We start from the raw sequence: 20,380 nt of genomic DNA on the forward strand, positions 1-20,380 counted from the left end.
CCTGCCAATGTCATGGTAATTGACAGCCAGCTCCCTGTCAGCCAAGTGCAGGAATCCATGTGTCAATGAGCATGACGTTGGCAGTCACACCCCATCGACAGAGGAGCCTGGAAGAAGAAGAGCTGCTCTGTTGATGTGGAGCAGCTGAATCGTTGGTAGGAGCAGTCAATGACCGCTCTGAGTCGGAGCCAGTTACAACATTTAGATACGTAGTTGCCTATATTTGCAACTACCTGTCTTTAGACGCATAGTTAAATAAATAACATAGTCTTGGACAACTCCTTTAACATAATGCTGTATAAGTCATTCAGAGTAACTATGTTATACATGGCCACCAGAATGAGTCCCAACAGGGTCAGGGCCCTAGGCTACTTTTTCTTATTGAATCTCCAATATGGCTCATGACACTGGCTTCCAAATCGACATATGACCAGTGGGTATCTTCTTAGGACCAACACTTTAATCATCAAATAATATAAATCCTATTAGATATGTTGTTTTTAGCGAAAAGCCCAAAACACAGTGTTATAGACTTAAAGGGATTCTCTGGGAGTGAGATATTAATGACCTATCCTTAGATCATCAGTATCACATGAGTAGAGGTCTGATAAATACACTCTCATGATCACCTGAAGCCTAGAGGAAGGTCTAAATGTGCAGTGTGTGAGCCATTCTCAGATACTGCTGATCAGCTATGATTTAATTTGCATCTGGCAACCATGGCATTAAGGATACCTAAATAATAAGTAGCAACATATATCATATTAGGGGCACTATTCTGTCAGTCACTGATAGGACCACCCACTGGACCGAAAATCACAAAAAGAACAAAGGTTTAAATGATGATTTAAATGTGTTTCTATAATTTAAACCTCACTCTTTCTGTCCCTATATGGAATGAGCTGCGCGCAATGAACACCAATTCCAACACTAACAGCCTAAAATGGCGCTGTGTGGCTGGTCCATATCTTTCACTGGCTGTGATTGTTCTCTTGATTGGCTGCGCTAAACCATGTGATTTGATGGCTGCACGACATTATGAGAAAGCCCGCCAGGCCGCACCTAACGTCATTATCCCCCTCTGTGACTCTTTGTGTGAAATGACAGCAGGAATTTTATTTTTACAAAATCAAATCGCAAAATGTTTGAATATGCTGGGACTTGCAAATTTCAGGAAATTCAACTTTAATTTGATCCTTTACTGATCGATCCGATTTCTGATTATTATTATTATTATTATTATTATTTTCATCACTTTAGTAGGGCTAGTGGAAAACATTGAGAACAATTTACTTATACATTTTTATATCATATTTTGGGAATTAATTGATGTTCATATACAGCGTCGGACTGGGGAGCTAAGGGCCCACCAGTAACATTGACCTCGAGGGGCCCACTTTGCACCTGCATACAAATATTACACTCCCCTTCTTCACAATTTACCTATATCTCTACATAATAATAGACTGGGTAGTTTGGTTAAGGAATGATGAGATGCTGCTTTTTCTGTACAGAGTAAATCAAGTGAATTATGCCAAATATTGCCCATACAGTGGGGATGGGGACTGAGATCTGCACAGGGGCCCACCAGGCGATTCCCCTGTTGCCCTATGGGCCAGTCCAAGCCTGTTCATATAATAGTAAAGAGGGATGTCCACCATTGATATCCATTTAGATTTATTTTTTACAATTTTGTCATTACAAGCCTCGCCATACAGCACAACAGCCTCCACAGACCTACGCAATGCTAATCTACCCCTATGTTAGGCTGTTATGTTCTTTGATAATGCTTTTTATGATGAAATAATTAGTGTATGTTAGCGGATTTCAGTGCTTGACATTACTCTTTACTGTTGAATTGTTTGAGTGGTTCTGACACATCACTACATGGATCTGTATTCCATGATGGTCGCCAGAAGATGATAGACTGACTCCCGTTCCTGATTTGATATTTATATAAGGTAGAGTTCATTATGTCTTTAATTTATAATTAAATATTAATCTCATCAAACATTATTTATCGTATTTTAGGGGATATAACATTGGAGTACGTCTAGTAGAAGACTTTTTGGCTAACTCTGGGATAAAGAAGTGTCGCAGCTATAGTGAAACAGTGGATATCATTGCAAAGGTACAATATGCTGATGATTATGCAATATATTTATTTCAGACATTTTAGCATCTACTTTAGGCTGTGTTTGCCTACAGCAAGTGCATTGATTTCTGTATCTTCTGTCCAGATAAATGGGACAGAATAGAAATTTATGAGACATATCTGATGTACAGTATGTGAACATACTGTGTCAGCATATATAAATAATGTTAATGGATCAAAAAGTTGTGAACATACAACCCTTAAAAATACTTTTAATGGAAACAATTTTTAAAAACAACACCAAAAGAAAAACCCAAGTGCACATTACTTATAACAATTCATGCGATGATTCACATACTCATCTATGACTGCTCAGATGCATTATAGTCATTTGTGCAGTCCAACACATACTCCAAAAGAGAGCCACTTTGTTGTCTCCCTCCTTATATTGAGACCCAAAAATAGCGAGTCCACAAAAGGATAGGAGATCAACGCTGAGCTAGATAATCTCTTATTGGAGCAGTTCCCAGGTACATCCACACATGGCCTAGGAAACCCTGCGTGTCCACTATTGTCCCTTCCTGCTAGTGGAGGCTGGCACCCTAAAAATGATATTTTGGCACCCCTGCTCGACGATGGCTCTCCCTCACTGGCCTTGCAAGCCCTGTACTTATATATTAGCAGGAAGCCTAGCCCAGACAGTGATCAACTGGGCCAAAAGTGGGGATCAAGGACATAGTTTATACGAATTAAATATAGATGGAGGTTACTTATCGTGTTGATGCAGATAGATATCAGATGCCTCTATGGCTCTGCCTCGACGCGTTTCTCCTACGGTGGTTCATCAGTAGGCTGGTATATTCATGCAAAATATAGTTGCTTATAGATGTTTGCAGGATGATTCAAGGCCCATGGTGGTGTGCCATGTGAACATACCCATCACATCATTAATACTATGAATGGTCCTCCACTTACATGTGAAACCAACCTGAATGAGACATTAAAAAAAAAAATAAAAATATATATTACCGGTATATTGTTTTATGTATTCTAGTAGACCTTCTATAGAATATGTACTTCTTGAGACTTATCAGGTCATTGTAGGAAGTATTAAGTATTCATAGTACTGGGATATTGCATCTGTGATATTGAATCAATGAGTGTGGATAAAACACAAGATTAACCAATTAGCTGCTTATCTTTATGTGAATAATCACCCATATTTTCTGATATCAGATTTAAAAAAAAAAAAAAACTGCTTAGCAGTAATAATGACATATATGCTATTTTGATGTTGTAAGTGAAAGTAAACCATAGTATGTAGCATACTTAGGCTAGGTTCACATTTGCAGATGGCCAAGCTGCGGAGGGCTGCGGACTTCCTCCGTGAAGCTCCGCCCACTGCTATCCTATTGGATATCATATTGAAAAAAAACTTCACCAATTACATAGAACATGGTTCTTTACACATTAATATATATTATATACATTGAAAATAGACCAAACATAAATCATGCAAAAATAAAAAATAACAGATGGTAAATACTAATAAATAAGCATAATATCATTTCTGAAATTCATTCCCTTTGGTTACCTGGCATCCAATTTAATTATGCAGAACACCTCTCTTAATAGCAGCTTTTTTGCCAATCCCCTTGAGAGGGTTAAATTTCTTAATTACAAAGAATTGGTACAAAGAGAAGGCTGGTAGTGCAATAAGAGACTGCGCTGCTGTGGTAGAATTCAAGGTATCTTTATTGCCAACGCGTTTCCTGAGCCAGTCCCAGCTTACTTCATCAGGGCATGTTACAGAAGTTCATTGCAGGGGTATATATACACATAAAAAAAAAGGGGGAGGCGCCAAGAAGAGTGAGGTCACACATCAGCATGGGTACATATACATGAATCATATAAAACAATAAAACTTTATTACAACCATATTAAAAACGATGTTTAAAATGCCATAAAAAGTGTTGGTATAAAAAACGTGATTACAAAATAAAAAGACACGGGGGGATCACGAGGTAAAAGATTAAAAAATGGCTCTCGAGTCCTGGGGTGGATTAGAACTTGCCTCAGAGGATATAACTCATGGTATTACTCCACTATGCTACATGTAAAAGTAAGGAGAAAATGGTTAAAATCATGTGTAAATAGCTAAAACTAGTCTCAAATATCTTTTTTCTAGGTGGAGAAAAGAGAAGAACAATAAGAAGAAACTCTCTGGAATAGGTGATATAAAAATGGTTAAAAATTGAGTGTTAAGACATAATAAAAATAAAAAAAATTAAATTAAAAATTAAAAAAAAAAAAAATAAATAATAAAAAAAATTCATGGGTGAAAAAAAAAATGCATAAAACCTATTCCAGAGAGTTTCTTCTTGTTGTTCTTCTCTTTTCTCCACCTAGAAAAAAGATATTTGAGATTAGTTTTACCTAGTTACACATGATTTTAACCATTTTCTCCTTACTTTCCAGTTTCACATGTAGCATAGTTGACTAATACCATGAGCTATATCCTCTGAGGCAAGTTCTAATCCACCCCAGGACTCGAGAGCCATTTTTTAATCTTTTACCTCGTGATCCCCCCCCCCGTGTCTTTTTATTTTGTAATCACGTTTTTTATACCAACACTCTTTTTATGGCATTTTAAACATCGTTTTTAATATGGTTGTAATAAAGTTTTATTGTTTTGTATGATTCATGTATATATACCCATGCTGACGTGTCACCTCACTATTCTTGGCGCCTCCCCCTTTTTTTTTTTTTTATGTGTATATACCCCTGCTATGAACTTCTGTAACATGCCCTGATGAAGTGAGCTGGGACTGGCTCAGGAAACACGTTGGCAATAAAGATATCTTGAATTCTACCACAGCAGCGCAGTCTCTTATTGCACTACCAGCCTTCTCTTTGTACCAAGTCCTTGGACCTCGTGCAGACTGCTGCGACTGTTTTATGCGATTATAGGTGTTGTGACTCTCACAACCCTATCAGGTGAGCCTAACACTTGCTGTGCACTCATCTACTTTCCATACAGACCTACGCATTGGAAGCGCCCTGTCTCCCCCTTTTCTTTTAATTACAAAGAATGAAAGACTGTTAGTATTCTCACTGTGTGTGTTTCCAAAAAGGGCTCTGTGACACCTAAATATGTTTTATTTTTATTACTGATGTTTTGTAAATGTTCTGATATGACACATGGTTTACTTACAGTAAACCATTTCATTTCATTTATTTTTTTATATGTATTTGACTAATAATTAGACTAATGTATGTGTGTAAAATTTGGGACATGAAGATATTAAATTAACAGACACTATGGAAGCAACAATTCCAGGAGAGTAGATATTCATAGTAAAGCAGGTAAAAGGTTAAATGGCAGGCCTGATTAGGATGTAGATGCTAATTACAGAAATTGCAGGTGTTTGCAGAGATAATTGCAGCATAATGTGAACAATCTTGAAACTGCAGTTCTTAATGCTTACTGCAGACAGTGTTATAATTAGCATGACTGATGAGCAGTACATACAGAGGGTAGAGTTTGTAAAGATGATTGAAATTTTAGATTACAGTTCTCAATGCTTACAGCAGACAGTGGGTTAAGGTCCCGTCTCACATAGCGAGATCGCTAGCAAGATACCTGAAGCGTCACCGATTTTGTGACGCAACAGCGACCTCGCCAGCGATCTCGTTACGTGTGACACTTAAGGCCCTTTCTCTCATAGCGAGATCACTGAAGCGTCACAGATTTTGTGACGCAACAGCGATCTCGCTACATGTGACACGCAGCGGCAACCCCGCCCTCGCTACGATCTTGCTGATTGTGCTCGAATGGCCTGGGCCATTTTCTGATCGCTGGTTCCCGCTGGCCAGTGCGCATCGCAGTGTTTGGCGCCAATGAGCGACCTCGCTGACGACGCAGAACACATGGACACATGCGGGAGTCATCTGAATAGCCGCTGTGTGACAAGATACCAATGACCGCCGAGGTCGTTGTATGGATCGCTGGATCGCTGCTGCATCGGTGAGTATATCTGTCTGTGTGGCAGCTCACTAGCGACCATTTAGCGATGCACCAATGATCCTTACCAGGTCGTATCGTTGTCGGGATTGCTGGTGCATCGCTAAGTGTAATGGTACCCTTATTTGGCAGTTCTAATGAGATGTAGATGCAGGAGTTTGCAGAGAATATACAGCTGAAGAAACAAATGGTGGTGAATTCCAAAACAAACAACTGAACACATCACTGACTGATTAGATGCCTGTCTAAGGGTAATGATGTTAGTGAGGAACACCAGACGACATGTGAACCCTGAGGTAGAGCACCGTGTGGCAGGCGGGAGACCAGCGATCACTGAGCTGGAGCTGGTATCCAAGATAAACCGTGGATAACTAAGCGCGCACGTCACTTAGTTACCTGCTGTGTACCTTAGATACCAGCATGCTGGTGCTGGGAGCTGGTATCCAAGGTAAACAGTGGGTTTCTAAGCGCCGAGTTCAATTACATGTGATGGTGCATCTTTAGAGGCATTATAAGGAATAAAGAATTTGGATATGATGTCAACACTGCATTTTTCTCAGCTGGATTGTAGATGAGGAAAAAGTCAAACCAGGAAAAGAAGAGTGATCATCAAGCTTAGTGAAGATTCAGGATACAGGCTGACTGAAGATGCTCCAGATTTCTATGATCAGTAAAGATGGCCACTGGGAACCTAGCTCCCTGAAGTAGATGTCACCATTCCTCCACAGTTAATTTTATGAAAAAGAGCTCACAATAACAGTAGAATAATTCCACTCTACTGGAGAAAATTTATTAGAGAAGAATCTGCAAGGATGAATTCTTGATCTAAAGGCATTTTGTAAGAGCACTGCTCCAACACCAATAGCAGCGGCATCCATTTCAAGGAAAAATGGCATGCTGAAATCAGGATGTTGTAGAACTGGATCAGTCGAAAATCAAGATTAAAGTTCCTAAAAAGCTTGAACAGTGAAATATGACCAGTTCCTTGGAATTAGCGTCCTTCTGAGTTAGTGCTGTAAGAGGAGCAACTACATGAGAGGTGCAGTATTATTTGGAATTCTTTGGCGAGTCTAGGACCCTGAAGAAGATTTGGATACCATCCAAATAGTCTAAGGGTCCTGTTACATTTAGCGATGCACCAGCGATCCCGACAACGATACGACCTGGTCAGGATCGCTGGTGTGTCGCTAAATGGTCACTAGTGAGCTGCCAAACAGGCAGATCTCTCCAGCGACGCAGCAGCGATACAGCGATCCGTCGGGGGTCACTGTTACCTGTCACACCGCAGCAATTCTGATGAAATGCTGAAGCACAGCTGCTCCGTTACCTAATCCAAAAGGCATGACAAGCTATTTTCAGGGACCAGTACAAGTGTAGAATGCAAAGAGCAATGGCATAGAGGAAGAGAGAAGAGCCTGCCCCTGGAGTCGAGACAGGTGCATAACAATAATTGATCTTTTTTATGAAGCTTATCAGGAGGAGTTAGTTTCTCTCTAATTGGATATGTTAGCCACAAAAAAAAAAAATAAATGCACTTTGTTATAAAGGGGTGGTATGAAATCCAAAGTAATTTTCATCCTAAATCCCTACCTAATTAGTTGCATAATCTAAACTATTTTCTAATATATTTGAGTTAAACATTCACTATTCTTCCATAACTGCACTAACTGCTTTTTTTTTATTTTTTTACTACTTCCTTTTTTGATGACGTTTCATCATGCTGGGATTCTCAAACAAGGCGTCATCAGGAAGCAGAACATACGGTTACTTCTGCAGCCTCTAACCCCTCCCTGAAATGTTGCATCATCAGTGACATTCATTTCAGGTGCTGGTCTAGTCCCAGCGCAATGTGCACTGTGTGATGTGCACAATGACAGTTCACTCTCTGTTGCCGCCTTAGTTCAGTAGTAATGAGGCAGCAAAAAAGCAGAATAACTGGCATGCAGAGACCAGTTACATCACTTCTGGGGGCAGTACTCGTTACTGGTGATCTGAAGCAGCAACAAAAGGCATATATCGAAACAGACCAGGTTCTATTCCAGCCGCTAAAACGAGCATCAAAGATGATGCTTAATTTCAGAGAGGGAGCAGAGGCTGCGGCAGTGACTGCTGCCTCTGTCCCTTGATGACTCTTCGTTTGAGTATCCCAGCATGCACTGGGATTATCAAATGAAGACTCATCAGATAAGTAAGTATTAAAAAAAAGAAGAAAAACCGTTAGACAGAGTAGTTATGTAATGATAGGTAATTTTTGATTCAACTGTATTAGCAAATAGTTAAGATTATGGCATCATAGGTTTTATTTTTACAGTATTCATTCTATGGTAAAAATTACATGTGGACATGATTTACCAGGTCAGTATGAGTAAGAGGATGTCAAACTTACATATATTTTTTAAGTCTAAGTGGTGAAAACATTTCAGAAGTTTGTATAAAAAAAATTGGTTTGTCTTGCCTTTTTCTAAGGCCCGTAATATATTTACCTTTCCATCAATAGAGCTGTGTGAGCCCCTATTTTTTGCTTGGCGAGCTGATGTTTTCATTTATATCATTTTGGAGTACAATAGACATTTTGATAGCTTTTTATTGTATTTTTTCTAAGGAGGTGTGGTGCCCAAAAAAATTGATTTTGTAAGTTTGAGGTTTATCTCTTTACAGCATTTACTGTATATATCTTAATAGATAGACTGGACTTTTAAGGATGTGGTCATACCAGACATGCTTTTTTATTTTCCCTTCTTTATTTTTATTGAAGGAAAAGTGTGGGTGATTCTAATTTTTTATATTTATTTTGTAATCTTTAAAGTTAGATTTTTTAATTATTTTTTTAGTTCCCCCTAGAGAAATTAAACCTACCATCATTTGACCACTTATAGTATATACTGCAATACCATTGGGGCTGGTCTTCACAGGATGACCAAGATGGTTGTGACGTAGGTTTTTAGGAGGCCTTCGCCTGCCATATTGAACTATGGATGCTTTGAAATCCCATTGTGGGGGGGCCAATTGGAGCTGGGACGCACCTTGAAGTAATTTAAATGTTTCTGTCAGAGATTAACAACGGCAAATAAATGGTTAACAGCAGTCATTTGAGCTCAGCTCTGGCAATTCGGTTAGAGACAGATACTGGCTTTGTAAAATAATCGGTACCTAACACATGTGGAGGGAGCTCAGCTCCTCAGCTCTTTCTACGCCTGCTGACCCCAATGAAAGACGTACAGCTATGACCATCTGCATGATGAGGTTTAGAGGTTGTAACCCACTTGGCAACCCTATTCTTCTGCTAGCTAGGGCATAGGGAAATGGGTTGTCCAAAGTGGACTTTAATACTTTACTAACTGTGAAATGTAGAATGATAACTATCTGCCCAAGAGTCCTCAAGCTACGAAAAATAACAATCATAGACATATCAATTAATTTCATGAACAGTCCTATTTTTACTAACTGTCAAGGTGTGTATGAAAAGATGGCAATCTGATCACTTGTTTTATTTTTATTTGTCCTTCTGTGGCATTTAAATATGTAAGAAGTGATCTTTTTCACCAAGAACAGCTGTTGGATCAGAATAATTCTTACATCAATAGAAGTACCGTAGATTATTTTTTACCAGCTCCATATACAATTTCTGGTTAAATCAATTGGACCCTTAACAAAATTACAACACTAGACAAATATTTATTTTAAAAGATCATAAAATATCACACACTAGTATGGTTTTTCTCACTCCTAAATTTGGGTATCCCAACCCCAATGATATATAATCAAACATAAAGCATAAACCTCGATGACAGATCATTTAGAAAATGCCAACCTAAGCCCCTTTATATATTATTTTGTATTCCATAGATTAATTATGTAATAGCATTTTGAATTTTCGGCTTAGTAACGCCTAACCTATAAAGCTGATCCTCAAGCACAACATAAGCATTAAACCTGTCTGTATACGTACAGTATTTTCCTTAAGACCTCCCCAGACTCACATTTTGTATCAAAAACTATGCAATTACCTTAATGCAGCACTTGTATGTGCATTGTTTATCCAGTTTTTAAGTCATTACAGTCTTTTATATGAAGGCGCAGTTTAACAACTCTTTGATGCCGCGTTAGATCTTTTACAAAGATTATTGGCTTAGAATACTACCATTTAGAAAGTCATCAAATTTTGAGTGTGGTGACTTATGGAAAAAGTTGTCTATCACCAGGCAGAAGTCTTTATATCAAAGCTAATCTACTGTGGAAGGTACTTTTTAACATTTACAATGAAGAAAGAATACATTTATTTCAGCTTTCTTGAATTTTCTGTGCAGGATAATGGGAGAAAAATTTTCATAAATGGTTTTCTTCATTTCAGTATTCAAGTAAACCATTAAGTTTCACACAATATACTTTTATTAACCCCTTCACAACCTCTGACGTAAGTTTACGTCATGGTCAGATAGGGGTTCATGTACTATGATGTAAGCTTACGCTGTGAGCTTGGCATAAGTTAAAGCTGAGCTCCCGCTACCATGGCCACAAGTGGTGCCCACCCCACCATGGGTCATTTAACCCCATAAATGATCACAACATTTATGAGGCTGGAAAGGGAGAGGGCGAGAGGTCGATCACTCCCATGACAACCCGAGGTCATCATGACGACCTCTGGGTCTGGCACGTTACGGCAAGCCTTTTAGACCATGCTGAGAGCATGGTCGAAGAAGCGATCTGTCAGTGCAGCACTGACAGTTTTAATGCATTGCAGTGCTGGTGCCCTGCAATGCATTGTACCTGAGATCAAAGTAATAGTTAGTCTCATAAAGGGACTAAGGAAAAAAGCAAAACACAAAGTTTTAAAAAATTGTACAAATATTTTAAGAAAATCGCAAAATGAAAAAAATGAAAAGAAAAATATTATACCAGCCAGACCTCAGAAGGAGAGAGGATCTGTTGCCCTTGGATTTAAAGACTTAAGGACTTAAGGAACGCAACATGGGCCCCAGGACTTCGGAAGGACCCCTGTCGAAGGGACTTGAGGCGTCCAGATTCCGGCGTGTGGACTGCTGCTTAATTTCGGCTACTGTGGCTGTGGTGGATACGGCCATAGACATTGCTAAGGAGAGAGCAGGAAGAAAGCGTTGTACCTTTTCTCGTCTGTTTTATTAAACTTTGCTCCCTGTTGGACTGCAAGTTGTCCCTGAGGATTGTGTCTGTCCAGTCCATCTCTGTGCAAGGTACCCGGGTTGTATACTGACTGTGGCTTAGTTGACTCAGCTAGGACTACCACCCCGGGCTGTCTTGTTACATAAATGAGGTATCGCTGACCCAAAAAATAAAGCTGTCTTATCACTTTTACTAAACAGAGAACGGCATAAAAAGAAATCTAAAAACCATTCCTGAATTGCTGGTTTTTGCTGATTTTGCCTCCCAAAAATTGGAAAAGAAAGCGATCAAAAAAGTGATAGCAATATAACATCAACTCGTCCCACAAAAAACAAGCCTTTACATGACTCTGTCAGCAAAAATATAGAAAAATTATAGCTCTTAGAATATGGTGATGCAAAACTTTTTTTGTAAAAAGAAAAAGTGGCTTTCAGTGTGTGATAACAGCTAAACATAAAAAAACTAAAAATCTGGTAACACTGTAATCACACCGGACCAAAGAAAAAAGTCATCCAGTCACTTATACCGCACAAGAAACGGCATAAAAAATAAATAAAAAACAATTCTTCACTTGCTGTTGATTTGTTCATTCTGCCTCACAAAGAGTTGCAGTAAAGCTTGGAACACATTTATTCTGCTCTCTTCTCTGAGCGCTTACATCAGGGTTTCTGTGTAAATCTCTGAAATATGTGGTTCAGAAGGAACTCCCAGCAGAAGATTCCCTATAGTAAGGCAGATGGAGACACTGTGGACTCTGTCTAGCCTATGATCCGACAGTGTCCATCTTTATAAGAAAGCACAAAAGTGTGCTCGGCCTCAGTTTTCTGCACCTCTGAAAAGAAAGACACAGCTGAATAGAGGCCAGAAGGAGTCCAGAGTAATTCTGCTGCCTGATTATAGTGAATTGATACATCAGATGTTTCATCTGAAGCATGTCATTCAGAAGTTTAGATGCAAACCTTGATGCAAGATCTCAGCATAGAGCACATGATAAATATGATCCAAAATGTTATGTAAAATGTTCCCAAGAAAAGCTTCGACTCAATCCACAAAAAAAATGTCGCACTATCTGTCAATTGAAATCAGAGCCTCCATCAGGGCATTATTGCCCTTACTGGCATCTGCTCACCAGGCCCCAGGGACAGGATTCAGTCGATTCAGTAACTGAAGGTGCATCCTCAGACACACGTTCAGTTAAAATCTATTGCAGTACAGTAAGCAACCGGCTTTATGCATGGCAATAATTAAGAGCCACCAGCCAGAGGCTGGCAGCTGACATGGGCGCACACGTCACCAACGTATGACATCACTGTCTTGTGCCAGCATATCCACACCTCAAATTGATAAGGAAGAGGGTGCCGCTGGACCACAGCCAGGTGAGAAGAAATGTTTTTTTTTATTTTTGTATGGAACCACCGGATGAAGAAAAAAAGCAAAGTTAACTATCTTCAACTAGAGACATCACTGATGAGTCAGTGTTTTCTGTACTCTTATACTGTATACCATATACTATATGCTTCTGTATAATGTCACTGGTGACCACTGTATTACCTGTACACTATATACTACTGTATATACAGAGCTCCTGTGTATTTTGTCACTGGTGATCACTGTATTACCTGTACACTGACACCATATACAGAATTCCTGTGCATAATGTCACCAGTGATCATTGTATTACCTGTTGTACTAATTATGTAGGTACTAAGGAATCTGATAGCGTGGGATAAAACCAGTCTGAGAACAAAGCTGCATCAAAAAGATGTATTTAAACAAAACAGAAATTCAAACAGAACTAAGGCTGGAGTCACACTGCCATATTTCTCATGCGATAATTGCATCGCACTGCACGGACTGGCCAGCACCTCTCCTGACCTGAGCATGACAGCATAATGGATTACTATGCAGCTGTCAATCTCAGGTCAGGAGAGGTGCCGGTCAGGGCAAGTTTTACTATGCGATTCTTGCACAAGAATTATGGCAGTGTGACTCCAGCCTAAGGGCCCCGTTACACATATCAATGTCCCAGTGATCCCACCAGCGATCCGACGTGGATGAGATCGCTGGGACATAGTTAGCTGATCGCTGGTGAGCTGTCATATAGACAGACCCACCAGCGATCAGGACCAGTGAGCAAGCTGGTTTCCAATGTAAACAGCGGGTATCTAAGAGCCGCGCGGCTCTTAGATACCCGCTGTTTACCCTGGAAACCAGCGCGCATGCTGGTTTTTGAGGTAAACAGCGGGTAACTAAGAGCCGCCTGGCTCTTAGATACCCGCTGTTTACATTGGAAACCAGCTCCCAGCATCGCTGATCGCTTCTCTCGCTACCACATGCAGTGATACGCGCTGGCCAGCGGGAGACCAAAAATCAAAAAACGGCCCAGGATGTTCAAGCGCGATCAGCGATACTCAGCAGGGGGGCCGGTCACTGATCCATGTCACACACAGCAATATCGCTGGCGAGATTGCCATGGCGTCACAAAATCGCTGGTGATCTCACTGTGTGTGACGGGGCCTTAACACAGATATTCCTGCAATTGAAACGAGGTGCTCAGCACAATATAGTAAATCACAAAACAGTAATGCAAACAGAGCTAACACAGAAATTCCTGCAATTGAAATGAGGTGCTCAGCACAATATAGTAAATCACAGCAAACTGAAAAGCGGGATGCGACAGCTAATACGAACCAGTCCAGCATGGATATGATGAAGGAGTGCACGAGACACTTAAACGAGGAAGTCCATTAAAGATATCAGTGGGTGTGCATACAGTACTTAAACTTGGTTATCCAGCAAGGAGGTAGTGGAAATGCACACTGTACTTAAACGAGGGAATCCAGCAATAACTTGATCACAAGTGAGTATGGCACTTGTTTGTGGGAGTCCAATAAAACGTCAAAGAAGCGTAGACAGGGGAAGGTCTCTAAAGGTACCTTTAAGGGCTGACAAGTCCTGCTCAAGTCCCGCACCACTGTAATAACGTGCAGGAGAGGTATATGTCACCACAGAACAGGCAGACCAACAGTAAAAGGGGAGGCTTATTTACAGGGGTTAATACTGGTAAAACATACAGGGTAAGAGAGAATGATATGTAACAGATTATATCAACAGCAGAGAGATATATATGGGCTTCAAACCGTTGAAAAGGTATTCTCCTATGAGACAAACTTATTAATCCTGGGGGAATTGATTGGAGGGAATCGCTCTTGTCCAACGTTGGCACCGAGGCACCAGCGGTGCTTGCTGTCTTCTGTCTCTGGGGTCCTTAGTATAGTCCAGCTGGAGTAAGAGGGGTCAACGCGGGAGCCAAAGGGGTATGAGGATGACAATATCCCCCTGTGCTCCAAATCCTTCTCTCTGCCACGGCAGCGGAATTCTCCCACCAAGGTCAGGGGCTCTGCCTTACGCAGTCTCTCTTTACTGGTCACTGTCCCGTCACTGAACGCCCCTTGGTCACAGGGGAGCGTCTTAGCACATGACCCGATCTCTCTGCTGGGAAGCATCGGGTTGAGGTATGCAGTCTCTCTGTCAGGCAAAGTCTCATAGAGAAGGGGAGTCAACAGCCTTCCTGGCAGTGCAGTGACAGGCTTCTCGTACTCACTGCCCACCGCCTGTGTCCGCGGTCTCTCTGTCTGCTGCGGCTGTACCCGTTTCCTCTCCTCCCCTGCATCAGCATCCTCTCTCTTCTGGTCTCTGTGCTGCTCTGCTGAAAGTGTGCACAGTTTTCCTGCTCCCCGTCCTGCCCTCTTCCTGTTCCTGGTTACAGTCCAGTCACCTAAAGCGTCCCCCGGGGAACCTAATGCCCTGCTCAATGGTTCCGGGCACGGAGCTGGGAAGGCAACTCCCCCTCGGCTCCTTCGGTGACTCACCCCCTTACACCACAGCCCCAGAGACGTAGTAAAGAAGATGTGACGTTACACTTCTGACACAGCAGCTTCTGAGGCGAGAAGCAGCATCCAAGTATTCTGGTCAATAGGCAACCCCAGTCAGGATCCAGGAGCACATAGAAAATGGAAGGCAGCTGAATGAGGCAAGGCAGACCACCGTGTAACAAGCAGCAGTAGCATGGAGTTCACCAGCACAATGGGCAGGAGCTCAGGAGCCAACAGCACAAAATGCTCAGGCAAGGAGGAACACATGATCCGGATTTAAATAACAGGACAGACAGGAAGTTCCATGACAGGGCGAGATACAAGACTCCATCTTGGATAACAGCAAACAGGCACAAAGGAAAGTCCGGAATCCTTACATCTGCACACTATATACAGAGCTCCTGTGTATAATTTCACTGATGATCACTGTATTACCTGTGCACTATATATGTTATGGGGATACCATGACAGAGAGGGGCGATGAGATCTGTGGTGTCTGGTTACACAAACTCCTGCACTTTTTAGAACTGCTTCACCATCCTATTAAACAGTGCAGGTTTCCATGCTGTCATAGCAAGGGTTAATTAGTTCAGCTGATATCCTGGAGCTCTCCATCTTGAATTGTCTCAACTGTTCTGTGTTGGCCAATCCCCTATGGTATATATGCTTGCCACTGGCACTTGGGAGTTGCCAGTGATAGTTCTACTTCCTGGTTTGGTGGTGAAAGAGAAAGTTCTGATTTGGCGGTTGGAGAGTTTTTCGCATCCCAGCAGGATAGAAAGAATCTCCTTGCCAAGAAGGTACGTGCTTCCTCCAGGCCACTTTCTCTAATCACAACTAGTGTTGAGCATTCCGATACCGCAAGTATCGGGTATCGGCCGATACTTGCTGTATCGGAATTCCGATACCGACTTCCGATATTTTTTCAATATCGGAATTCGGCATCGGAATCGGAAGTTCAGTTGATTGACGGCCTGACGTCATCATGATGCGCGGTGTGTGCGCATCATGATGCGCCGTCATTTCGGGCCTTCCGGGGGTCTCTGCCGGCCTGCCGGGGGGCTGTGCCGGCCTGCCGGGGGGCTGTGTGGACTGCCCGGGGTCTCTGCCGGCCTGCCGGGGGGCTGTGCCGGCCTGCCGGTGGTCTGTGCACCCTGTGGGGGTCTGTGCCGGCCTGCCGGGGGGCTGTGCCGGCCTGCCGGGGGGCTGTGTGGACTGCCCGGGGTCTGTGCCGGCCTGCCGGGGGGCTGTGCCGGCCTGCCGGGGGGCTGTGCACCCTGTGGGGGTCTGTACCGGCCTGCCGGGGGGCTGTGCCGGCCTGCCGGGGGGCTGTGCTGATGTCCGGAGGTCTGTGCAAGCATCGTCCGATGGGACTACAAGTCCCATCGGGCGATGCCTGCTACCATGACAGTGATTGACACATTAGCCAATGATGGGACAGTAGTAGTCCCATCATCCGGCTAATGTGTTAAATGTTAAAAAAAAAAAAAAAAAAAAATACTACATACATACTACATGCTACATACATACTACATATATACTACATACATACTACATACATACTGCATGCTACATACATACTACATACATACTACATACATACTACATGCATGCTACATATATACTACATGCTACATACATACCACATACATACTACATGCATGCTACATATATACTACATGCATGCTACATACATACTACATATATACTACATGCATGCTACATACATACTACATGCTACATGCATGCTACATACATACTACATACATGCTACATATATACTACATACATACTACATATATACTACATGCATGCTACATATATACTACATACATACTACATATATACTACATGCATGCTACATATATACTACATACATACTACATATATACTACATACATGCTACATATATACTACATACATACTACATATATACTACATACATGCTACATACATACTATATACATACTACATATATACTACATGCATGCTACATATATACTACATGCTACATACATACCACATACATGCTACATATATACTACATGCATGCTACATACATACTACATATATACTACATGCATGCTACATACATACTACATGCTACATGCATGCTACATACATACTACATACATACTACATGCTACATACATACCACATATATACTACATACATACAATACATTCATACAATACATACATAGACATACAGTACATATAACATAGAGTAACATACTTACCAATACTTGTCACATTGTTCCCCGAAGCCATTGTCGTCTACGGAATAAATATTAACATAACAAACCACAAAAATACTCACCCACGATCCGAAGCAGTCCACGAGTGTGTCCCACGACGATCTTGGGTAGAGAACTGCAGCATCAGATGATGCTGCCGTTCTCTACGGGCTGCAGGAATCCAATGACGGAAGGTAGGTATCCTTCCGCACTGTATTCCTCCGCCACTTAAAAAAAAAAAAGTCCCTAGTCTCACTTTATGCCATTGCTGTGTGGGAAATTCCCACACAGCAATGGCATAAAGTGAGACTAGGGACTTTTTTTTTTTTTAAGTGGCGGAGGAATACAGTGCGGAAGGATACCTACCTTCCGTCATTGGATTCCTGCAGCCCGTAGAGAACGGCAGCATCAGCTGATGCTGCAGTTCTCTACCCAAGATCGTCGTGGGACACACTCGTGGACTGCTTCGGATCGTGGGTGAGTATTTTTGTGGTTTGTTATGTTAATATTTATTCCGTAGACGACAATGGCTTCGGGGAACAATGTGACAAGTATTGGTAAGTATGTTACTCTATGTTATATGTACTGTATGTCTATGTATGTATTGTATGAATGTATTGTATGTATGTAGTATATATGTGGTATGTATGTAGCATGTAGTATGTATGTAGCATGCATGTAGCATGTAGTATGTATGTAGCATGCATGTAGTATATATGTAGTATGTATGTAGCATGCATGTAGTATATATGTAGCATGCATGTAGTATGTATGTGGTATGTATGTAGTATATATGTAGTATGTATGTAGTATATATGTAGCATGTATGTAGTATGTATGTAGCATGCATGTAGCATGTAGTATGTATGTAGCATGCATGTAGTATATATGTAGTATGTATGTAGCATGCATGTAGTATATATGTAGTATGTATGTAGTATATATGTAGCATGTATGTAGTATATATGTAGCATGCATGTAGCATGTAGTATGTATGTAGCATGCATGTAGTATATATGTAGTATGTATGTAGCATGCATGTAGTATATATGTAGCATGCATGTAGTATATATGTAGTATGTATGTAGTATATATGTAGCATGTATGTAGTATGTATGTAGCATGCATGTAGCATGTAGTATGTATGTAGCATGCATGTAGCATGTAGTATGTATGTAGCATGCATGTAGTATATATGTAGTATGTATGTAGCATGCATGTAGTATATATGTAGTATGTATCATGTAGTATGTATGTAGCATGCATGTAGTATATATGTAGCATGCATGTAGTATATATGTAGTATGTATGTTGCATGTAGTATGAATGTAGCATGTATGTAGTATGTAGTATGAATGTAGCATGTATGTAGTATGTAGTATGAATGTAGCATGTAATTTTTTTTTTTTTTTTTTTTTTTTTTACATTTAACACATTAGCCGGATGATGGGACTACTACTGTCCCATCATTGGCTAATGTGTCAATCACTGTCATGGTAGCAGGCATCGCCCGATGGGACTTGTAGTCCCATCGGACGATGCCTGCACAGACCCCCGGAGCCTGCACAGACCACCGGCAGGCCGGCACAGCCCCCCGGCAGGCCGGCACAGCCCCCCGGCAGGCCGGCACAGCCCCCCGGAGCCTGCACAGACCACCGGCAGGCCGGCACAGACCACCGGAGCCTGCACAGACCCCCTGGCAGGCCGGCACAGCCCCCCGGCAGGCCGGCACAGCCCCCCGGCAGGCCGGCACAGCCCCCCGGAGCCTGCACAGACCACCGGCAGGCCGGCACAGACCACCGGAGCCTGCACAGACCCCCTGGCAGGCCGGCACAGCCCCCCGAAAGGCCCGTACAGACCCCAGAGAGGCTGTACAAGGGCAGGAAAGGGTTTTTCTTATTCCGATACCGGAAGTCCCATAGACTTGAATGGGACTTCCGGTATCGGAATCGGCGATACCGATACTTTTTTTAAAGATCGGCCGATACCATCCGATACGATACTTTGAAGTATCGGATGGTATCGCTCAACTCTAATCACAACCATTAATAATCAATGGTAAGATATCTGGAGGGTGCTGCGGGACAATTGGGAGATTTGATGAGCGACAAAAGGATTGTTCCCTTGGTTTCCAAATCCCCTAGTTTGGTTGCCAGACAAGCTAAGAAATTGAAGGACAGTTTATGTCACAGTCAATACCAACGACCAACGGTGAAATTAAACCGGGGCATCAGGACTTTTGGATCATACCCCTGTGGCAACTGTAGTGTATGCCAGTACATGATTGGTCAGGATGGCTACTCAATCTCTACCCTTCCTTTTCAGATCAGACCAAGAGAGTTCTTTAACTGTAGATCTCGGAATGTAATCTACGTCATCTTTTGTGATTGTCCTAAGATCTACGTGGGTCAAACAACACAAGAGATCAGAAGGAGAATGCAACAACATCTTTCAACAATTTCTACAGCCCAAAGGGACTTTGAGAAGAACAAGACCCTAACATCTGTTGCAAGTCATTTTTTGGAACATCATCGGGGCAGGACTTCTAGTTTCAGAATTATGGGACTTGAAAGTGTACGTTCTAACATCAGAGGGGGTGACATTGCCAATTGTTTACTTTGTTGTGAAAGTAAATGGATTTATAACTTGCAGAGTCTCTCCCTCAAAGTCCTTAATGAGGAATTGCTCTTCACTGAGAATTATAAACAACTATAGGGCTTTCTATCTCATGATCGTCTGTTCACCATCTGAGCCTGGTCTTTGAGGGATATTCTGTATCGTCCTTTAGATCCATTAGACTACTTAGGTGCGTTTCTGTGTGGCCCATGCACAGGGGTGAACCTAGCCTCTCTGCTGCCTAAGGCGAACAGCAAAATGGCGCCCCCCGCACACAAAGTAAATTTTTATATCTTTATGTAAAACTGAGTACAATAGTGGACATTTTGATTTAGATAAATAGAAAAAAAAGGTGTCCAAACACAAGGATGTCAGCGCCATGATACACACATAAA

The 20,380-nt window shown here is 41.7% G+C and overlaps 1 protein-coding gene across 1 annotated transcript in view; it reads left to right on the forward strand.

Moving 5' to 3' along the window:
• TRAPPC3L (trafficking protein particle complex subunit 3L) overlaps positions 1-20,380 on the forward strand; it is a 168,763-nt gene that overhangs the window by 34,767 nt on the left and 113,616 nt on the right. The window contains exon 4 of the mRNA XM_073575971.1: positions 2,032-2,131. Coding sequence (XP_073432072.1) covers positions 2,032-2,131 — 100 coding nt within the window. The remainder of the gene's footprint in view (positions 1-2,031; positions 2,132-20,380) is intronic.

The sequence above is a fragment of the Dendrobates tinctorius genome, unplaced genomic scaffold, assembly GCF_039654945.1.
Source record: "Dendrobates tinctorius isolate UK_male_01 unplaced genomic scaffold, ASM3965494v1 ptg000046l, whole genome shotgun sequence".
NCBI classification, from domain to species: domain Eukaryota; kingdom Metazoa; phylum Chordata; class Amphibia; order Anura; family Dendrobatidae; genus Dendrobates; species Dendrobates tinctorius.